The 22,147-nt window shown below is 44.4% G+C and overlaps 1 protein-coding gene across 2 annotated transcripts; it reads left to right on the forward strand.

Annotated features, from left to right (window-relative positions):
* The first annotated feature begins 15,389 nt into the window (after window positions 1-15,389).
* LOC146206815 (uncharacterized) lies at window positions 15,390-21,191 on the forward strand. 2 transcript variants are annotated; one of them, XR_014704523.1, is made up of 4 exons: window positions 15,390-15,777; window positions 18,221-18,422; window positions 18,799-18,918; window positions 19,876-21,191. XR_014704523.1 is itself a non-coding variant. In XM_084591579.1 (3 exons), the coding sequence occupies exons 1-3, from the start codon at window positions 15,734-15,736 to the stop codon at window positions 18,862-18,864; spliced, it is 312 nt and encodes a 103-aa protein (XP_084447705.1). In that variant the 5' UTR covers window positions 15,392-15,733; the 3' UTR covers window positions 18,865-21,191. The 2 variants fall into 2 exon arrangements, 1 of the variants encoding a protein (XP_084447705.1); XM_084591579.1 differs by having other exon boundaries at window positions 15,392-15,777; window positions 18,799-21,191.
* The last annotated feature ends 956 nt before the right edge of the window (window positions 21,192-22,147 follow it).

The raw sequence follows: 22,147 nt of genomic DNA on the forward strand, positions 1-22,147 counted from the left end.
TATGCCAACTCTTTTCAGCCTTCCATTAACAGCCTGATACACAGATTTAGGGTGTGTCTTTGGCAGGCGCACCTCCAGCATATCCTCCAAAACCTTTAGCATTCTCTCCACTGCTTTGAAGCTCTGTTCGATCGATAGCCTTCGTCCTGCGAAGCTCCCTAGAAACTAAATACTGAGATTGTTGCACTAAGACTTGCACTATGTGTGGGAAGTCACGTCACCCACACGAAAGAAAAAGTAAGGGGAACAAAGGACTCCTTCGCGGCGCGACGGAGTTCTTTATTTTTTCTTCATTGTGCATGATCATCCTTTATAGAAGTGGTATCGCTGTCATACCTGCTTAAGTGCTTCCGCACTAACTGGGGACCAACATGACGGCCCACCAAGCCTGACTGCCGTTTTTAGCCAAAATAGGCAACCCTGGCATGAGATGTCACCACCCTAAGCCGGGCGCCGCGGCGCAACATGTAGGCTCCCTATCCTCTGTGAATTCGGCGCCATCTATTAGCGTTGCGAGAAAGAGTCTGCTGTCCCACATCGCCTCCGAGATCATCGCCACGCTTGCGGGGGTGATCTCTGAGGCCATGCTTCCCGCCCTTCCTCGCAAACATCTCGCCTTTGACTGTCTTTAGAGCCGCTTTTTCAAAAGAGCGAGAATGAGTGGCGACTCGCTGTGCGGCCACTCTTTTGGAGAGCCGCTGGTTCAGTGAGCCATCGGGAACCGTGAGCAGCGTTTCTTTTGGAGTGCTGTTAGGAACCGTTCTGCCAGAGTCTTCTGTTTGCTGCAACTTCAGCGCCATCTATTAGCAGTACGAGAAAGCAACTCCAGTGGGCAGGCACAGGTGGATTGGGCCGGCATATAAAGAAAAGAAAAAAGTGTGCTGTCTGCACAACCCTTCGCACGTCGTCGGTCGGCTGTTTCGGTGCCGTGTCGAGGCTCCGCGCTGGCGACCTGGCAGCCGCAATGTTTGTATGCTTCGGGTGGTCGCCGCTGTTTTTGTGCGTCTTTTGTTTTGCTTTCAATAATTGCTATGCATAGTTTTCTCAAGCTGCATTACAACAGGGCGAATGTGGAATGCATAGCCCCTTCCGCAGCCAGCCCAGCAGAAAAAAATATCTGGTTCAGTCATGAACAGCACCAACTGCAGCACGTCGTGTGCTCTAAACGGCAACAGATGCTTTAAGAAAATTAAAACCACACTTCACAGCATGAATGGGAGCGATTCGGCTTGAAGTGGACACAAAATGAACGAATGAATTAAATACGGTCGGCGTATGTATGTGGCGGCAAAAACAGAAAGGTTGAACAAGTTTGGGTTAGGGGACCGGGCCAGAAACCTGTTGCCAGGAATAAAGGAAGCAATGGGAGAAGCCGGGGTGCTGAGAGCTGTGGGCATTGAGAAAAACTGTCGCAAAGTTGAACAACAGGGTTATAAGAATATACGAAAAACGAATCGGCTAGAGAAAGCAATTGGGGGGGGGGGGGGGGGAAGGGGGGGTTAGAAAGTAAAAAAGGACTATCGCGGACTCGAGCTACAAAGCGCACACTGCATTAAAAAATAATGATGCATTTACAATATACTTTAGGCTCCTCCTGAATTCGCTGTCTCCGGGAATATAAGAGGGACCTCGAATCAGGTAATCTGCTTTCTCTATATTTATAATTCACTATCTATATTTGTCTAAATTGTCACTATCAGTATTTGTTAACAGTCAGTCCACACGAGATTTTGGGCTAGAGATTGATGGCCCGAAGTATTTATTAAGGATAATTCTCAGTGTGTTGAATGATGGCCAATGTTGTTCAGATAACTTTGAAACGATAGGGTACCAAAAGAACGAAATCCTCTCTTGGGGAATGGGTGCACCTCCAGTAAATATAGTTGACATAAAGAGTAAGAATCGAGTCTAAAAAAATATGGATGTTGCTGTTTACTGGGATTTTGTAGTCACCATGAGGGGAGATAGGATAGACACACAAATATTTCCACGCTTTCGTTTAGTTTCGGGAGGTCGAACGGGTGCGTATCAGTGAACGAGAGAGAGGCAGAGTTGTCTTTCTCTCTCTCCAATAGACCACTGTTCGCTCCTGAGCGACCCAGGCTTAAGTGGGCCGGTGAACCGTTCAAATGAGCCGGCTCACTTCAGTAAGCTGAGCCGTTCTGAGCCGCTTTGCTGATCTCTAGGTCGTCTCTTCAGCTCACTGTTCCTGAGTCTGCGTCGCTTGAATGGTAGCTATTGGAAGGTACTCTTGAGAAGATAAGATGGCAAACACCTGCCACATGGCGGCTGCGACGAGGTACTGGCTGGATTCCCAGGATGTTTTACCCAGCACCTCCACCAAATGTAGCGGATGAAATGGGTTTAATACAGGTCAACGTTTGAATAATGAAGGCTGCTTGCAAACAGCCCAAAGCCCAGAACAGTCTGCACGCATCTCTCTCTTCCTCGAACTCCTCAGTAAGCACTTCCTCATTTGAAAGTAAAAATTGGGTATTTCACATATAATCCTCTGGCACCCATTGCATTGACTTATGCTTTAGTCCACTTCAGCAGATCATAATGGTTGCGGAGCACTGCAAGTTTCATTTTCAACCGTCAAAATGTAGAGCACATGCAGTTGAACCCCGCAATAAAGAAACCTGCAAAGGAATTTTTTTTCTGTTCCCGCGAGAATTTCACTCTTGCAAAAGTTGACAAATAAGTAAATATTAGCAATTGGCAATTAAGCTATAAGTTGTGATGGCTCAAAAATTGAGCATGGAAACGGCGAATACGCACTTGTCGGAATTCACAACCAGGCCGTGCTGTTGGAGGCGCTGTAAACTGCACGCAGGTAGTTCTCGTTATCTATAGACATAATGCTGACTGTGTTCGCATACATCAATGATCGATGTATGCGAACACAGCTGGGAGGCCTCTTGTGACCTTAGCAATGAACTGTTGAAAGGTTTGAGCTGGGTTCTGAAGTCCAAAGGGCATCCACACACACTCTAACAGCCCAAATGCAGTTGTGATGGCTGCTTTAGGTATGCTGGCAAACACAGTGGGTATCTGGTGATGTGCCTAACCAGGTCCACTTTGTTAAAAATGGTGCAGCCATTCAGATGTGATGTGAAGCAGTGGATAGCTGTCGTGGACAGTCTTGGCATTCAACACTTCATAGTCACCGCACAGACGCCAGTCACTTGGATCTTTTTTTAGATATGAGATGGAATGAAGCCCATGCGCTGGATGATGGGTGTATAATGTCGAGCTGCATCATGATTGAACTCCCGTTTAGCAGGTGACCACCAAACAAGAGGTGTGATCGTGCTGCTGGTGGTGGTCACACCATATGCTTTGGTGGCTGGGTGAAATTGAAACGCTTTGCCAGTTACTGAAATCACACCGGGATGTTCTCAAAGGAGGTGATGGTATCAGCATGCCGATGCCAGTGGGAACAAGGTTAGACTCGACGCCAGATATAGATAGCCGAGTGAAACTGTCTGTCGGGCTGCATGCTGAATGAAGCCCAAGTGAAAGTACGATAAGAAATACGCGCTGATGATTGGGTCAACATCAGCGATGATGAACACTCATCAGAATGTGTGGCAGGGTACCAAGTTGAGGGTGAGGGAGCGAAGTCTATATGTCACTATGGTCAAAGAGATGGCAGCCCGTTGCGATTGCCCCGCCAGCTAGGCACGATGGCTTTTTTTTTTTGAAGGATCACGCTGACCTCTGCACCATTGTTGACAAGGAACGGAGTATGACAGGTCTTGTCAATTACCACAAAAGGACCCCGCCAGGGTGGCGCAGTGGTTATGGCACTCGACTACTGTTCCCAAGGACGCGGGATCGACTCCCGGCCTCAGCGGCCACTTTTCGATCGAGGCGAAAAGCAAGGCGCCCGTGTGTTGTGCGATGTCAGTGCACGCTAAAGAACCCCAGGTGGTCGAAATTTCCGGAGTCCTCCACTACGGCGTCTCTCATAGCCTGAGTTGCTTTGGGACGTTAAACACCACAAACCAAACCACAAAAGGTGGCCGCATTGGGGAGCCACGAGTTGCCATTAATGGTCTTGAGCGGTTTTTCCCAACCACGAGACGTGCACTTCATGGCAGGATATAGGAATTGCCAGTCATACCAGCAGTGTTAAGTTATGGCTCTTTGTGCGAGATGGAAAGTGGTGACTGGAATATGGTGAATGGTCTCTTGGGACAGGCTCCTGAGTGTGTCAACTGAAGTAGTAAGCTCATCAGTACAGGCCTCGAGGCAGGAAATTACCGAGTCTGCCAGTGGTGAGACAGCTGTGGCTAGCTGGAAGGCCACCTCATGAACCTGGTTGGTCAGCTCCATAGTTGTGTCACTGGCCGCTGGGAAGGCAAGATACAGATGCTTGGGCATCAGCAAGAGCTGAGGAAGAGCTCTCGAAGCAGCGGAACATGGGTGGTGAGTCCTCACCGAGGAGCTGCCAAATCCGGTGAAGCTGTTGTGAAAGGCGACAGTCGCCAAGGTCCACCAGTAAGGAGCTGCTGTAGGTGAGAGCGTTCTTACGCCATAGTTCTCTCGGGTACTTTGGTCTTGAGGTGCTGATGAGGGCATCTCCCATGAGTTTATAAGAATATCCTACAGGTCACTGATCATGTCAGGAGAGAGCGCAGATACGACATGATTGTACTAAATCACCTTGTGAAATGATGCAGTCAGTAGAGATGTGCACGGGCGGAAATTCTGAGCCCGAGCTAGCTTCGAATCTGTGTTACAGACCAGAGTCTGGCATGGCAACGTGTTCAGACTTGAAGGGCCCACGAAGAGCTATTTACGAAAACTAGAAAATGCACTCTAGATATAGGTATCCTATCAGTCCTCTTTGCAACACGCAAATTTTTACGCTAGTGTCAGTAATACCGAGAATATTGGTGATTGAAAATGACGCTCGTCCTCTGCACGCTTAACCCGACGCACGCCAGCGCGGAAGAAAAAAAAAATGAAAAAAAGCTGAGACGGCACCCCACCACGTTCCATTCCGCCCGGGTCACCTGGGAGCATCCAGTGAGCGGGCACAACCAGCAAGCCCCGATGACATCATTTGGGAGGTTTGCGCGGGGGAATGTGTCGCCCTAATCAGTTGAGAGCTTTAACCAGGAGCACTTTTTAAAAATTAGTTGTCAATTGTCTCCATGCAAAGTGTTTAAATTTGACTCGAATACTCACAAAGATTCTTTCACTAGAATATTAGAGCAAATATCGTTTTAATGGCCCTTTACGGCCCTGGTCTGGCCCAGAATGATACAGTGTAAGGAAGAAGATAAGAAGGAAAGAAATAATTTCCAAATAATGAGTTGACCTTGAAAGACCTTGAAATGCTCAGTTGTTGCGTAGATTGAAATTTGTAGAATATATAGAGGCACAGCACAACATAGAATTAATTTGTAGAATATATAGAGGCACAGCACAACATAGAATTATTATTTTTTTTAATGTTATTATGCAAGAACAATTTAATCATTGATGAATGCTTAAGACATTTGTGGCACTCCTGGATTGTGAACCTAGCAACGCTGAAGTTCTTTTCCCTGTTGTAACTTGTGGCTGCAATGAATTGTGTTCTTAGCAAGAAAGGCGAGATTTGGGTTCATGGTTTCCTCACTTCACCTCTGAGCAAGGGGTTGATTTTGTGGCCAAGTACTCGGTAAGCTTATCTTGCTCACTGTGTGCCTTTCATGGCACCGACAAGGCCGTGGAGCGCAGATGCTTTGACTAGGTGTTACGGCCCATTTCTACTGAGGCTTGTCGAGGCCTGGCACAACACAGACGTGGAAGAGCTGACAGCATACCGCGAATCTGGAAACTGATACCTAAACATCTGCCGAAGAGGAAGAGACAAAAGTAAAAATTCGATAGCCCACAAGCAGCCCTTCTGCTTGGTCGTTGACAGCTAGCAAAGATCTGTTCATGCCAGGGGTGTGTGGTGTAAAGGTGCATAACATCTGTATAGAGAATTTAGACACTCTTGTCTGGAAAGGATGCTGCAAAAAACTGCTGTATTGTGACTCCTAGCACACCACAACCATATTCGTGCCTTTACCGAGCCCTCGCACACCTTTAGCGGTGAGGGCCGAATTGTGCCTCAATCTGGAGAAACCACACTTGCGGGTTCTGGGGTCAGAAGGGTGAAAGGCAAAGTTGCAACGATGAAACGTTCTGCGAGAGTAAGGGCAGCTCTGTAGAGCAGGTGCCGGCTTCAGTCATCCTCTAGTCCTAGGTAATCAGTTGTAGATGCGGTGCTCTAGGCCGCAAGGAAAAATAAGCTTCCCACACATATTAAGGCATAACCAAACTCAGCTGTGGCAGCACGTGCCTCCGGCCCAGTGCATTCTTTGTTATCCTCCTCTTGTGCAGCCGCGCTTAAGGCACAGCCAAAGAAGGATGCTGCAAGGGTAGTTTTTCTAACCAATTGTTCCAGTTTGTTTTTTCTGATATTTTATGTTGAGCCTGTACTCTGTGAAATTTCTGGAACTCAGAGGAGAGTACTATAACTGTCGCAGCATTCAACAAATTTTTTTATTACAGTTCTGTATTCTCTGCATGAACGAGACAAATTTATATAAAAAAAAGGAAATGAATACATAACTCCTCAGGGCTGTTTCTTGGACTACTTAGTGGGGTTTACTCAGTGACGTGAAAGAGACACAGGGCAAAGCGCTAACTTGCAAATCAAGTTTATTTGGAGCGAATAAACATATATATAGAGGAAAGCACTAAAAAAAAATAAGATGAGGCACGTTTGATTCTTAAGAATGCAGCTGTGTGCATTAATTGGTACTTCCATCAGTGAATCTGTCAGAAAAGGAAATTGCATTCCTCGATGGTCATGACATGAACATGCGATGAGTTAAACTCTGCCTTTAAGGTCATGGCATGACAGCGTTAATGGCACCAGTTGCCGGTTTTCTTTGTGGACCTTCCAGTAGACACTTTGCCACTCACTTGTCAGAAGCTTTTAACTTGTGGCTTCATTGTCCCATACGTAGTCGCAAGATACCACATTATAAAACCACCGCGGCAAAGATCTAAAGCACCATTTTAACCAAGCCACACAAAGGTATCTTCGTAACCTAGGGGTCCTGAAGGGCTAAATTCCGATTTCACCCTTCCATGTCACAGGCGAAGCCTGTGTTGGCAGCGCCTACAAATTCGGCCATGCCACGTCTCATGCCATCACACAACTCAGTGACTAGTCATGCATGACCATGTCGTCTGCCAGCTACCACTTGCCAGAGCCATGCCCATGAATTTTTGCTCACAATGCGGACAAGGGTTTTCTGGGGGATGAAGACTTTAATGGTGCTGAATTAAAATAAGGTGTTTAAGAGTTTAATATCCTGTCGCTACATTTGAGCAATCAGGTGCCTTCACTGGGCATCCCCCCTCTCCACTTGTATAGGAGAAGAGGGAGAGGACAGATTAATGATGTATTCCAGTGGATGAGCAGGAGCACTCCCAAAAGTTCTCTCACAAGAGATGCTGCTTCCAATGGGAGAATTAGGGTTGGAACACTTTCATCCAGCGATAGAACTAGTGCAGTTTCTTAGCACCAAGAACAGTCGAGAGCAGTCCAGGCTGCACTTCAAACACAACTTTGAAGGACGTCGCCTGACATCAAAAACACTGCATAATTACTGTTGCACTCCTTTTAGCAGAACATTTTCGAGAACACTGCAGAATCTGCACTGGAGAAATGCGTAAGCATGCTCATTGCTGTGTTGTCCGCAAGATGTGTCAGCGGGATTTCACGAGTAACAGACACTGCGCCTTTCCTTTCCTGTAAACCAATTATAGAAGGGTGGTGAACTGTGATGCGTTCAATGGAACACTGGTTGTGTTCAATAAGGGGCTTACGATGTACCATGTGCAGCAGCAATGCTCAGGCGTTCGGATTTCTCCACTGCAGATTCTGCAGCACTCGGAATTTTTCAGATTGAAGTTGGCTGATTACCTCTATTTACACACTTTCTAACCATTCCTACCATTTGTGCACACAAATCACGCCCTTTCCCGCTCGTTCACGTTTAAAACATTTCAAATTTGCCGCCACTGGAAGTCAGTACCACGTGACCCGTTTGGATGTCGCCATTACCCCTCTAAATAATTACCTAGTTAACCCACATGCATCAAATTATTTCCCCAGCAAGATTTCTTGGTCCTCTATCTAATGCAACCATTCTTTTTCTTATAACTTATTTCGTTCACATGTAATTGTGATGACAATTCTGGTGACATGAAACTGCCGACATACCTACATAATGCTGACGCATTAAAATGGTAGTGACAAGGCATTACTGCCCTGTGCAGTCCTACCTATTTGACACATGGTGCCTCTGTTGCCACAGAGGACATGGGCTAAACTTCAATGTCTTAGCTGTGATAAGCCGAGGAAATGGAGGTTAGCATTTCATTTACAATCATGCCAGTCACAATACTGCGGTCTGGCTAGCGGTGGTGATCGTTCAAGGGGCAGAACATGCACACCCTCTCTTGGCATGCTACTGCACTGCTCCTCACTACTTTACATCTCTGCTCCCATCCGCCTAATGCAATGAACTATACGAGTACTGATGCGACAGCATTTGCTGACCGTGAAGAATGTCAGGCATTCAGCGTCAGTGTCCATGCGAAGCCTTCGCCTTGTAACTGTGTCAGGTGGTGTTAAGAGGTATTTCCCGCCTTCCATTTATGGGAGAGGAGGGAGATATTTGGACTAGAAAGATGCAGCAAAGTTGAACCAAAAGCCACGACGAATAGAAATAGAATATAATCAGGATCGGAATAATTGGAGAGTGAAAAAAAACCGATGGAATTAAAATTGGATTGGTTGAAATGTTCCAAAGTGACTCGGGCTATGAGGGACGCTGTAGTGGAGGGCTGCAGATAATTATGACTAAGTGAGGTTCTTGAATGTATGCACTCTGAAATCGCACAGCACGTGGGCACCTTGCATTTTGTCTCCATTGTAACATGGCAAGGATCAAATCTGGGTTTCCAGGCTCTGTAGTCAAGCACCCAATGACCAAGCCACCACAGTGCACAATGAGAATAGTAATACATTGGTGAGTGAATTTCTTCTGCAGTCAGTCGAACTAACCGTCCTTAAATCCTTAAATTTGTTTTTCCTACAACAAAACTTCCTATGAAAATGCTCTTCATGAACTGTTCCCAGCACTCAGGGTTGTCAGGCATTGCCCCTAGTATGTGGGCCATTCACTTCTGATCTCTTCAGTAGGCACTCCAATCCTGAGTGACCTTATACCGGTTTCCATTGGGCGAACAGGAGTAAGAGCAACGAGCAGCCAGAGCAGTGCACAAGAGCACTGGGGACGCGCGTTCTCGTCTGCCCAACGGAACATTCACGCTGCTCGGAGAGCAGCATAGCGAGGGGGAGCGTGACATCAGGCGTCATGTGATCAAAGTTTTCCCGCGCTTGCGTTGCCCGTATCCGCCGGCCGAACGCCACCGCTGCCGTCGTCCGCCATTTTTCTCGTCCCTCCTGCCTGGGATGTGCCTGGGCTCCGGGCGAATAACCAGAAGTGACGACAAAAAGGTCACGTGACTTCCTCCGTTCTCCCTGCACTCCGCCGCTGGCGACGGAGCACCGAGGACTGCTCCCGGCTGCTCTCGGGACCCCAAAAGCGCGCCTCCTCTGCCAACAGAAGACAACGCTACTGCTCCTGTTTGACCACTGGTAGGCGCCAAAACTCGCGAGAGCACTTTTAGTGCAGCTAGAAGTGCTCCTGTTCGTCCAATGGAAACCGGTATTAGTACATTGCTGCAGAAGTGGTGGCTGCTGGAGACAGGATAAAATGGAAAAAGGTCCAGTGGACTTATTTTCAGTAATGCTACTGCACATGTGTGAAGCCTCCTTCTCTATTTCTACATAGTGGGGCAGAAGTTCACTGCGTGTGCGAAAACCATGAAAGACGTCTTCTGGGTCATTGACGCGACAAACTGTTGCGCAATAATTACGTGCATTGCTAGCATGTACTCGGCCCTCAGGACCACATACATTGTCCCTGCCTGCTATTGCAACAAACGAAAAGACGCTGCCAGGTTTGCCTTCTAAGAGATCATGTGCCGCTTGGAAAATAAACTCACCCTACTATTGTGAAAGAATTTCTGCACAAAATATGTGAGGGAGCCTCGGTAACCTGCCCTGCCAAACACCTTGCCTGACGTCTGCAAGAAGAGGCGCGACTGGAAAAAGGTCTATAGCAGAGCTACATTGCATGTGCTTAACAAAGTTGTTTGCTGGGTTAACTAGTATAGCATCCTAAAATTTGAAAGTGCTTGGAAAGACAAGGACGAGAAGTGGACGAGACAAAAGCGTTTGTCCTGTCCATCTCTCTCGTCCTTATCTTTCTTAGCACTTTCAAATTTTAAGACTGCAAGTGCTGTTGTGCATAGAAATAAATTTGGTTATTCATAATTTGTCTGTTTATTATTTTGTTGGCTATTCATGGCAAGCTTACAGAGGGGTATTTACATGACCTCACACGTGCCGTTTTATTGCCCCGAAGATGGCTTTTGCGTAGAAATCCGGAGTAAATTGTGATGAGCCGATGAGACATGCATAGCAGTTTTTTGCAACGCTCCATGAACAGCAAAATGGTGGCCACTGTCATGTTGGTGAATAGACCAAACACTCGTGCGCACAGTTTTATGTAATGTGAACCAAGGATTAAAAAAAAAAAAAGCGAAGCACTGCAGCTGACTGAAACCGACGACATATTATTCGTCTTGGTGTGGTTCTGTTTGGAGTATTCCTTATATTTTATGTGATTGGTTAATTAGCTGAGATTAATTATTCTAATTTTTTTAATATTCAGTTTAGGCCCAAGTACCCTTCATTAAGTTCTAGAGGGTGTTCAAGTACAAATGACCCACTTTTTTCTACTAACGTACTTCCTGCATGATTGTTTTTTCCAGCATTTAAACAAAGTGCGCAAATATGAAAGGAAAAGAAAATACCAAATGACTGCGGTCTTGCTCTGCTAAAGTTTGAATTATCCGAATTCAGGTTTTATCTTGCATGAAAAATGACAGAGTCCTCTTCATGAGTATGCGGCTTCTGCCCACGCTGAAAATCCGGAAAGCCTGTCTTTTTTTCTTTTTATTTCAAATCAATGAAGCATACACGCCCGCCGTTTCAAAGTGAGCAGCCAACGCCACTGTCAGCCAACTCTGACAAAGATTTTATTGAGCTGTCCCACTGACAAAATTTGGCTATGGCAAACACGATGATGATCCCCAAATTTGGTCGAAACTACCCTCAAAATTTGACTTCGTCTGATCACGGCCGATCTCGAGGGAGAGAGCGCGCGCTCTTTCTTACGGCCTTCTCAATCGCCGCGGGAACAATAGGAACTTTTCTCCTTGAGTTACGCTATCCGCCACCGCAAGGGGCGCGACCTGCTCACTGTTCGCTCCGCGTCTCCTTCAGCGGCGGCGGGTGGCTTTCGCCTGGTTTCGCGCTGTCGCTCGCGAGTTTCGGGGTGAGTTCAGCCCCGAAATTAAAGAGCACAGAAGTTAGATGCTGCAGCGGCATGTCGTCAACGTACCACACGTGAACGGATATAAAAAACACTGTCGTTCAGCAAACGTTCGACAAGCATGGCATATATTGCGGCACGGTAGCTATTTTTGTCCATTTTAATCCGAATTTTCCCCAAGCCTGTACAAGAAAAGGAACAAAAAGAAAACTGAATTAGCAGTGATCACATCGAAGCTTCTTCAAGGCTAACATGACAGCAACTCGTCAGCAACAGCAAAACCGTCTTTCAGCGCTAGATGCGAAACCATTCATGTAGCACCGAAGATGAAAATAATTTCATAAAAATGTAATGTAAATTGCAAAATGCTTGCATGATATAAAGTATTAGTGTAACAGTCAAAGTACGCGTTGTAGGGTTGAGTTTTAAATGTTATTGAAATTCATATACTAGGCAATGTGTGGTATTATAAACATTATTTTAGTTTTGCAAATAAACATTGTTTTAATTAAATTTTTGCATGATATATGCTTATTATGAAACCAAAAAATGGTTTGATATTCATGACACCACTTGTGCTCGAAGTGGTAAAAAAAGGCCAATAAATGATGAAGGTGATACTCGATGCAGTGACTTACAAATGAGTTCACCTGCTATATTTAAAGTATGCAAGAAACTTCTAAAGTGTTGAAGAAGGACACTCTCACTGAAGACTAATTTCAAGCCCTATATAGCGACTCATTGAGGCTGTCTTCGGGAGAGTAAGGTTAATGTAAGCAAACTCAAGGCACTGAAGGAAGTGATAGCATCTCCTACCATCCTATTTCCCACTGTCACATATTCCGGTTCACCTTACATAGCTGGACGCATCGGGTGTGACGCATGCGCTATTCTTGAAACTAGCGAAAGAAGCAGCCCCATGTAGTACGCTCTTCTACGAGGACAATGTTCTAGTGGACTGCATTATCCGAAACCAGAGCTTGTTGCCCTATTGTACAAATTTTTTTTTTTCAAAAAAGCTGCCGTGCACCTACTACACACAAATGTTCTCGAAGTACTTAAGATCCTGATTCAGTCAGCATTTCAGAACTCAACACTGAGTTGCCCGAAAGGAATTGACAACAGCTATGTTATTAGTTCCGCTTCTTTGATATTTGAAAAATTTCTCAGAATTCTTCTTTTCAATTAATTATACCAGGAAAGTGACAGAGACGACCGAGAGGCCAACTCCTTATGTGCACAAGCCGTGCAGGAAGATTTTTAGCCTGAATTTTCTAGACGCAAGTCGCATTTTGATGAATATAGAGTGCAATGTGTAACTTTGAAGGAGAATTTTTCGATTCTGCTTAACTGTTTATGCCCATTTCCTTGATTAAAAGTAGTCGCGAGACTACATAAACATGGTTATAACCATGAACCGGCTAGCCCAACATCACGTCTTACATATACATCTTCGGTCTTTCAAACGACTGATATGTTTTGAACGAAGCTAGAACAGCCCAATCCACTAGACAAATGAAATTTTTACTATATGAGTAAATTGTTGTTATTTACTCTGAATCTGAGACGCGCCATGAATTTTTGCCGGTGCCTCTTCTGATCTAAACGAAAACGGTAGCGGTTGACAGAATCTCCACCCAACAGTTCACCATGCACTCACGTCAGGTCGCTCTACACCTGCTTAAAACATTCAAAGGCAGATTGCATAGCCTGGTAAATTTATTTTTGTACAAAACTTAGGGGTAAAAAATGTTGAAGTGTACCCGAAGCTTCATTCGACCGTGCACGGCCGCACTGACGAAGGAGTGCACACGTGAGCGGATTGTTGACTGTATTTTATTCCTCGTACACGATAAATGTTCGATGTTGATGACGACTTTGTATAAACCATAAGGGGCGAAATGTCAGGACCTGCCGGTTGCAACTGATGCGGGCGAAGCTAAAAACGAGCGCGCGTTTCCCTTGTGAGTGAACGGCTGTAGCGGAGGAGCAGCAGTGGGGCGGTGGCGACCCCACCGAGGCGCGGCGGGCGGTGGAAACAGACCCCATTGGAGAGGCCGCAAGAGAAGAGAAACGCTCTCTCCCTCGAGACCGGCCGTGGTCTGATTTGGACCAAAACAGATGTTCAGGCTAATTCAGCTATGTCAAGCATGATGGTGACTTCCAAATTTAGTCCAGGGCACTCTCTACTGAAGCTGGGTTCAGTTTATTGACAGGCACACTGGACAGCACTCAAAATATTGCTATGTCGCTAATGATATCATGGATGTTGGTTTGTGGGGTTTAACGTCCCAAAGCGGCTCAGGCTATGAGAGACGCAATATCATGGATGTAACAATACAACTAAACAAGGTGAGCGCTTGTCAAATAACAGAGAGCACGTGCAATTAAAAAAATCATTGACATTTTCTCGAGACGTGGTTACGTGGTTACAGAGATGATGACAGTGTTTCATCGCAAGAGATCCCTTCAGTTGTTTTTATGCAATTTCAGTGCCAAATTAAAATAAATCCTTGATTCTTGGATATTATAGTGCTCGATCTATACTAAAGACATTTTTTTCATTTACACCATAATCTAATTTAGTACATATTGTTACATTTTGGTCCATGTTTTGTCCCTTTACAGGTCTGACAGGCACATTAAAGTGCAAGGTTCTTAGTAACAATAGTGCAGCACTAGTGCTGTGTAGCTGTGCACTGTCAGACATAAAGGGCCAGTTCTTGGATCGAAGCATAAGTTATAGTCCTGTGTATTGTTGATAAATTCAGCCTAGCCCCACCATCCACTGGTTGTCCTGGTTAGATGAGTTGGCAGACAAACTGCCCCACATGAGTAACAGTCCAGGATTCACTCCTTAGACCAAGTCAAATTTTTCACTACTGAAGCTTCTGGAAAACTTGCATAGCTTTTCTTTTTACCTGTATGGCTGCACTTATGTGGGTGCTAATGAGTAATTAGCCTCTATTTGAAGTCTACTTTATCTTAAGTGTTTTCACTAAGTATACATTTGACTGATCCAGCAGCTAATGCGTGGTACTGCTTTCTTTGATACACGTCGCATAATTCAGCACTCTGCCGAGATGAGCACCTGCTGCTAATCGTATTGCTGTAACGCATGTAGCTCAGCCAGAATTTTCTCAGTTGAGCAAGCCAACCGTTTTCTGGTCTGAGCATTTCAGCAATAAAAAAAATTAGTCGACAACACACTTTGAAACAAAATTATCTTTATTGTTTCAATCAGTAAGCTACTATCATTTGGTTACCATGCATGAAACATTTTGTAGATTTTGAACTGTATACTCACAAGATGAGTTGAAACGGTTCGAACTGATAACAGCTACAAGTGAATGGCAGCCATCCTTCCACCAGTGTTCTTGTGATCTGCAAAGAGCAAGGCTCCGGAAGTGAAAGCTGCATGGGCCACAATAGAGAGATTTAGCTTACCGGAGACGTATTACGTCTCCCGGAGACGTACAGACGTAGACGTATCGGACGCCTACTGCGCATGCGTGAAAATTGATGTAGACGTATTCGGCTGACACCGGGCAAAACACGTTTTAGCTGTACGTATCGCCCATACGTAAGACGTATCGCTAGACGTACATGCAGATGATGATGATGGCTATCCAATAAAAAAAAGATAGAAGTTATTTGTAATAAATACTTCAAATAATGTCACAAAAATGTCACATGCAGATCCCCCGAAGTCATCATGTTGACGTGTTAGCTGTGTTTTGAATAATTATTAATTTGAGCTCACTTTTAACCACTTTGCCACCTGCAGCAAGCCTGAACAATCCAAGCCTAGTTGCATTAAATCCGTTTGTTTTGGTGCTCACATGAAGGAAGGAAACAACTGCTCGTGTTTGCTGGTGTTCGGTCGTGTGCTAGAATTTGCTCCTGCTATTGGTGCAACCTGCCCACGTTACGTTACATCATGCCGACAGCATCCTTCACCCTTCACGACAGGCAGCTTTTAAGCACCCTATCATGGGATGAAATTGAAGACATGCATAGATTTCAACGGGAGCGCGATATTCCAAAGCCTCGAAGGAACTTACGTGAGCGTGGTACCCTTCAACATCGGCGCCAACAACAACACAGTGTTCAACGGGATTTTTAGATTCTAGAAAGAGAGTCTCTGGCTCCGAGGCACTTTGGCACAGCTCGACTTTTACTTCGGTCATCTACTCTACGGTATGACAAGTGGCTTGATCTGCAAGCTCTTCAGCGATTCTCCGAGGTAAGTAGCGCATGGTGTGGTGGCTGTGGTGGCTTGACGGTTACAAGCCAAATTATTGATAGCAGTGCTTTCTGTGTCAAATAAATATGCCCGCCGAAACATGTAAAGCAAAGCTGACTGGCTGTGGCGTTTCAGTAGTCATCTTTGAATGCGAATTAGCGCTAATCCTGAGGTTCAGAGCTTATCAAAACAGTCTAACACTTGTGCGACCGCTTTCAAGCGGTATTAAAGAGATAAATTCCTTGTGAGAAGCGGGGCGGGATGTCGTATCATCCCGCGTGCACACTGCTACGCACTCTCGCGCTACTCATTGCACATCATCCCCATCAGCTTCCATGTGTGCATGAACGCTACCGAGCCTTCTACTCGATATAACTACGTCAAAACCCTATCATTTTGTAGTCGAAAGGCACCAGCGCTCATGCTCCTAGGGATGATTGCATGGGGCCAATGCTCTCTGGCGCGTAACGGCGTTGTGTCGTTTCTAGCAGGCGAGCAGTTTTGGCTACTGTAAAACATCAGTCACCGAACGTCTGCTGTAATCATTCATTTTTTTTTTTTTTTTACGTCAATTAACTTAGGCACACTTGTGCAAAGGCATATATATATATATATATATACCCCTGCTCTCCAACTCGGTTGTAGAGCTTCGGGAAGGTGCTCTCTTGTCGACATCAAATTTAGTGAAACTGTTTAACGTCCCGAATGCAACCAGTGCTATGCTGCTTTTCTATCTTGCCTACTAGCACAGCATAAGGTCATCAACATAAACACTAGCACACTTACAAGTCAATATTTTTTTTTGATTAAATTAGGGAAGTCCACGGAAACAAAAACTGAGAAATACGCAAAAGGTTGTTACCAGCACAAGTTATTTTTTAATTTGCTTCATGTATTAGAAATACTCAACACAGAAATTTCATAAAATTTTATGCAATAATTTAAACAATGTAAGCAATTTTGGATTTGGCCCTTATCGATATGAAAATCTATATTTGACCCTACTTTGAATGAAATTTGTTTCAGAGTCGTTTCTAGTCTCTTTGTGAAAATAATACCTGTAAATGATCATATTGTGAATACAGCTGATGAAGAGTTGTAATATTCATTGTCACACAATCAGCAGCACTGATTTGCTCTAAAGTGAGCAAATAACTGCTTAGTGGGCTTCTGCTTCAAGCAAAGATGTGAGGCTATTTTCTATTGGTAGAAATTAGTTGGAATGTGTTTAATGAAGAGCTATTTTAATTCGGTGCACCATTGTATTGCCGGGGAATGGTAGATGCACATAGGATGCAAAGCGACAAGACAGCGGCAAATATTGTCGTTTCTTGCCAGTTTCGGCTATTTGCTTATGTTGCTAAATGCAGAAAGCCGCTGCCAACAGGCTAAACTAAATGTAGTCTTTTATAAGTTATTTTGCGAGCTTTATGCACAAACTGCTTCGTCTGCTGCAGGCCTATGTTCCCAGTGTTTTTATCTTCTGGCTTCAGATTTTCCTGTGATCTCTTCACATCCTAGACAGTGATAAGGAAGTAGCTATGGAGAAGCAATAATTAAATTTACACTTGCAGTAGTCCACCCTATCATGCTAAAGCTGAGAAAGAAAGCTGTCAAGAATAAAATAGATTTGGCTCATTTCCATCTGCACATCAGTAGAATCTGGCTCATTTTTGATTTGGCACATGATTTCTGTGAAATTCCTGGTCTTTATTTATATCCTTACTGTGTCAAACCGTTTGCAAAAGTGAGATGTATATATGGTCTTTCAATTACAAAAAAAAAAAAAAAAGAAGAAGAAGAAAATAACTAGTGTAGGTTTCTGAATTTCGCTTGCTTTGAAAAAAAAAAAAAAAATCAAGTGTCGATGATAGTGTTGAAAAAATCCGGGAGCACTGCGGAATCTACACTGCAGAAATGTGAAAATCTAAGCGTTGCTGGTGCACACAATGCATCACGTTTGCTCTCATCATTTTGAATTAAATGCACAGTCATTATCATTGCTAATGTCATCACTGCTAATTCCAACTTCATTGTCATCGCTACTGTAGACAAGGAGAATTTTGATGTGTGTTTCACGATCCCGAGCGTTGCACAGTTGCCTAAAGCGCTCGGATGGGGATGCGAGGGATAGAGGTTCGGCTCCCAGCGGAAACAGGATTTAAATTTTTTCTGATGGCATCATCATGACGTCATTTGATTGACAGCTATAGTGTGACCAAACAAACCAATGCCGACAGTATGAGCCATTAAAGATTTTCACCTCAAAATTGATGGGCCTGTACGAGGTAACGCTAGTGAACTCTTCCAAAAGCAATGCAATAAGTATTATGCTACGGCACAGTAAAGAAGGTGCACACTGAAAGATTATTTTCTCATGACCACTTTATAGGGACTCTATAAGCGATCGTTGCTTGCAGCCGCTTCAATTTTTCCTCCTCAGGCGGTGCATGCAAAGGAAGGCCCCCGTGCTCAACTGCTGGGGTTTCATCATGGCACAGCAAGGCAAATTTGTCGACCCTCTGTGGCTCAGAAGGAGGACTTCTCTGGGCACAAGTGGAGCCTGTGCAGAAATATCAGGCACTAATGTGTACCAATGCCATAGTCTGCCAGTGGGCCATTTAAAGGCAGGCGTCACGATGCAGGTAAGCCTGTTCAGTCATGTCTTCATTGCAGTAACTAGCTGTAATATGTTTTTCATATTCAGGGGAGTCCATTTCCAAATTAAAGCCTAACATCTCTGCTGCGAAAATTCCACAAGTACTTTTATATTTTTTTAGTTGGTTTTTGGGAAAGGGTACTCAATGACCCACCTCATGAAAAACAGCTTTTCATCTGTAAAGAAACTTGGCACTTAAGTATGTGATGCAAGATTGTGTTAGCATGTGGCATTTTATAAATTTGTAGGAAAAAATTGTATCTAAAAACTGGCAACTGTAATTACATCTCATTATACAAAAAGAACAGAGGCACCTGTGTAGACCCGCATTGGTTATGTTTTTAATTCTTGCTATCTTTTAGGGATCCTCAAGGAGACGGTGCACTTTGAGAACCTGCAGAAGATCACCATGGGTCATAAATATGTGATCTATAGTGATGCAGCCTACCCCCGATGGCCTCTACTCTACAAGCTGTTTGGAGGTGCCGTACTGCAGCCTCATCATGTTGCCTTCAACAAGGCAATGAGCAGTGTTAGGAAAGCTGTAGAGGAAGGGTTTGGCAGCATAGCACGGGATTTTGCTTTTATTGACTATTTCAAGAACCAAACTTTGAGATGGTAACAGGTAGGGCGCATGTATAAAGTTGCGCAATGAACTGCCGAACATCTTTGTACAGTTGTCATGTGCCTATGTACTTTGTCTTGTGTCTGCCTCAGTTAGTCAGTACCTTGTGCCTTTTCAGACATAAGTGTCAGCCTACGTCCTGCGGTCAAAAAATTTGGAACATTTTTTTTTTTTTTAGGCTTACTTTCTCAGTAAAATATAGACAAGCATGGCAAGCAGTGACCTTCATAGTTGAGGCATTTGTCAACAGTCACAGAATTCATCTCTGTATTCCTTACAGCAATAATTGCAGCATGCAGTGGTGCATATCTTGTAAATAGGGTAAATGCACTAGGAAACTTGGACATCAGAAACAAGTGGACAGGAGGCTTGCAGACTCACAACTGGATTTACTAAGTAAAGATGACACATATAAAGTGCACAAAACCGCATGCTCAACGCTATACTTTTGCTTGCTGTATATATGTCCTCTTTCGGTTAGTAAAATACAGTTGTGAGCCTATGTGCGTCCATGTCCACTTCTGTTTCTGTTGTCCGTGTTTTCTAGAACAGTTACTCCATTTCCGAGATGAGCATCACTGCATGCAACAATGCTACCCAAAGATTTATGCTGTTCATTTGTTGATGCTGTTATGCCGAGATGCAGCTTTATGAATTTTTTTTTTTATGCGAGATGCTGCAATATTTATCTCGATTGATTGCAGCAGTGCATGACTACTTTCTCGTTGTTCTCGTCTCACAGTGTTCAACATGACATGGTGTGTGCGTGGTGGCGTTTAGGGTGGCGTGTGATAGTGTTCGTGTTCAAATGCAGGGGTTTTTGCCTGAGTGTGCAGCGATATGACAGCTTCGGTTTGCCATCTCGCTACTTGGCGAACTGAAAGGACGCGATGACTTTGGTTCGGCGTTGTCTCCCATGCTCCTTTGACTGCGTGACCGTCTACCGGTGAACACCCGACAGCTGCGCTCCGTACCAACGGCTTCACTTGTTCCCAACGCTAACTTCAAATTGTTAGTGGCACGAGATGCTTGTGACTGCAAATATGCACTAGACCACCAGTCTGAACGCTGTACTTGAGTTGTGCTGCGTGGGCCGTCTCTAGTGTTTCACCCAAACGGTTGTGTGTGCATTTGTGTATTGTCTAGATTAAGGAAAGGTGGCATCTGAGTTATAAAAGTGTCTGTATGTGTGAAGTGCCATCTGCTTTGGCGAACCACCACAGCTTGTCTTTGTCAGGCCGTCTGACGGCTTCAGCGAGAACCTGTGCTACCAGATGCAAAAAGTGATGATGCCATTTTATGGTTTTTCACTTCATGCCGCTAATTTACAGCTCATATATTCATTGATCGCATGTGCTGGTAGAGTCATTATTCAGAGTTTTCTGTACACTACTGAGTTAATTGTACTCTCATTGAGCTGTCATGTTGTCGTCATGCCCGAGACGCTTTGCATTGCAGCCCCATCCAGTAGTGTAGCCAGAGCTCGAGTTTTACCAACGTTGGCATCAACGAATGCTGCAGATGCCCTCTCCCTCTGTTTCTGCACTCTTTTTTTTTTTTTCATAAACTAAAGTCACCTTTGAATCTCCTAGATTTTAACCCTGCAAAACTGTGTCTAGTCAGGCCAAAGCTATCACGCATATTCTTCTTTTCTTTTTTTTGCAGCTGTGGGTTTCGTGGACCCTGAAAATCACTTCGTGAGCCCTTATTTGAGAAACACTGACCTATGATATGCTTTTAGCAATTACCACTATGTGACGGGACATTTTGAATTTCTTTTGGTGAAGTGGTGACCACAGGCCACTAACAGTGTTTTCAACGTTGTAGCTGAGGCTCACTTGAGAGAGCACATATATTTTTTTTTTTCGAGTCATTGCATATGTTTACAATTCTAACAGTGCAAATATTTCTTAAAATATGCAATTTAAAATTAGTGTAATGCCCTTTGCAGATAATTTTGGACCTGTATTTGCAAAACTGTAGCCTTAGCTACTTATGCACCATAAAATGCAAGAACAGAAACACACCGACAGCATTTGTGTTGCAAAAATGTATTTGGGATTTATTTGGCAAAGTGAACATGGTCGAGAGAGTTTTGGACAAAATAAACTGGTGCTATCTGCAATGTGATATAGCGCCAACATAAATAACTTTCATTCTTTCATCAGCGCAATCAGCATCTTGTCAACTGATTGCCAAGATTTCACCAGCTGATCTTCACATGTCCATCTTCACACGGGGCAGTGTTCTTCACCATGTGCTGCATAAAAAAATCCGTGTTGTATTCTTCTGCCTTCCTGGAATGAAAAGGTGCAGTGTTCACAGAAATTACTGTAAAATTAAAGCTGTTATGAGAAAGCTGGAGGTTGTTTAATATTGCTCTCCAGCTGGTATTGCAGTGAATAACTACGCACATGATTATTCATGAAATGTCTGGGCATATGGCATACCCCTATATCATGGCACAGAAGTGCAGCAGTCTCCTCTTGTGAATGCACCTATCGGGGGTGGAATTGCCGCTCCATTTGCTCCATTCTGCTCCCAAACTGCTTTTCCTGCTCTATCCTGCTCCAAAATGCAATATTGCTCCAAAACTGCTCCAAACTGGCTGTTTTAATGTTCTACCATCAAATTTAGTGCAACACGCAAACAATGTCTTTGCACCAGTGGCAAAGATATAACGCATCTAGCACTGGCCTTAATACAAAATTTTTGTAAGGGAAGGAAGCATGTGGCATAATAAATATTTGTTTGCAAGTAAATTTAATATGAGTCACTGGCGATTGGAGATAATTGCAAAAAAAATGCACTGTGCATGTGCCGTAGCACCTCCTCTCAGCTTTTTGAATCGCCGGTGGAGGGAGAAGCAAGAGCAGCAAGCGAAGCAGATAGGCGCAAACTACTGTGAGTCGTTCGGAAGGAAACTTGTCCGACTGGAAAAACCACATGAGTTATTCTAATGGTTGTGGTCTAAGAACAAGCAGGCACTTATCGAGCCTCTTTTTCAGTAACAAGCTTGTCGGACCTACGGCAGACAAAATCATACTTGAATCGTTATGGGTTGGTACACCAAAGATGTCACTCAC

Source organism: Amblyomma maculatum, chromosome 1 (genome assembly GCF_055883805.1).
Source record: "Amblyomma maculatum isolate TAMU_Amacu chromosome 1, ASM5588380v1, whole genome shotgun sequence".
NCBI lineage: Eukaryota > Metazoa > Arthropoda > Arachnida > Ixodida > Ixodidae > Amblyomma > Amblyomma maculatum.

Excerpts from the sequence above, each read along its gene's own strand:
- LOC146206815 (XM_084591579.1), top strand. The coding sequence starts at position 15,734 with ATGACAAGTGGCTTGATCTGCAAGCTCTTCAGCGATTCTCCGAG. Across the intron at positions 15,778-18,220 it reads CTCTTCAGCGATTCTCCGAG|GCGGTGCATGCAAAGGAAGG; the intron begins GTAAGTAGCGCA and ends TTTCCTCCTCAG. Across the intron at positions 18,423-18,798 it reads AGGCAGGCGTCACGATGCAG|GGATCCTCAAGGAGACGGTG; the intron begins GTAAGCCTGTTC and ends GCTATCTTTTAG.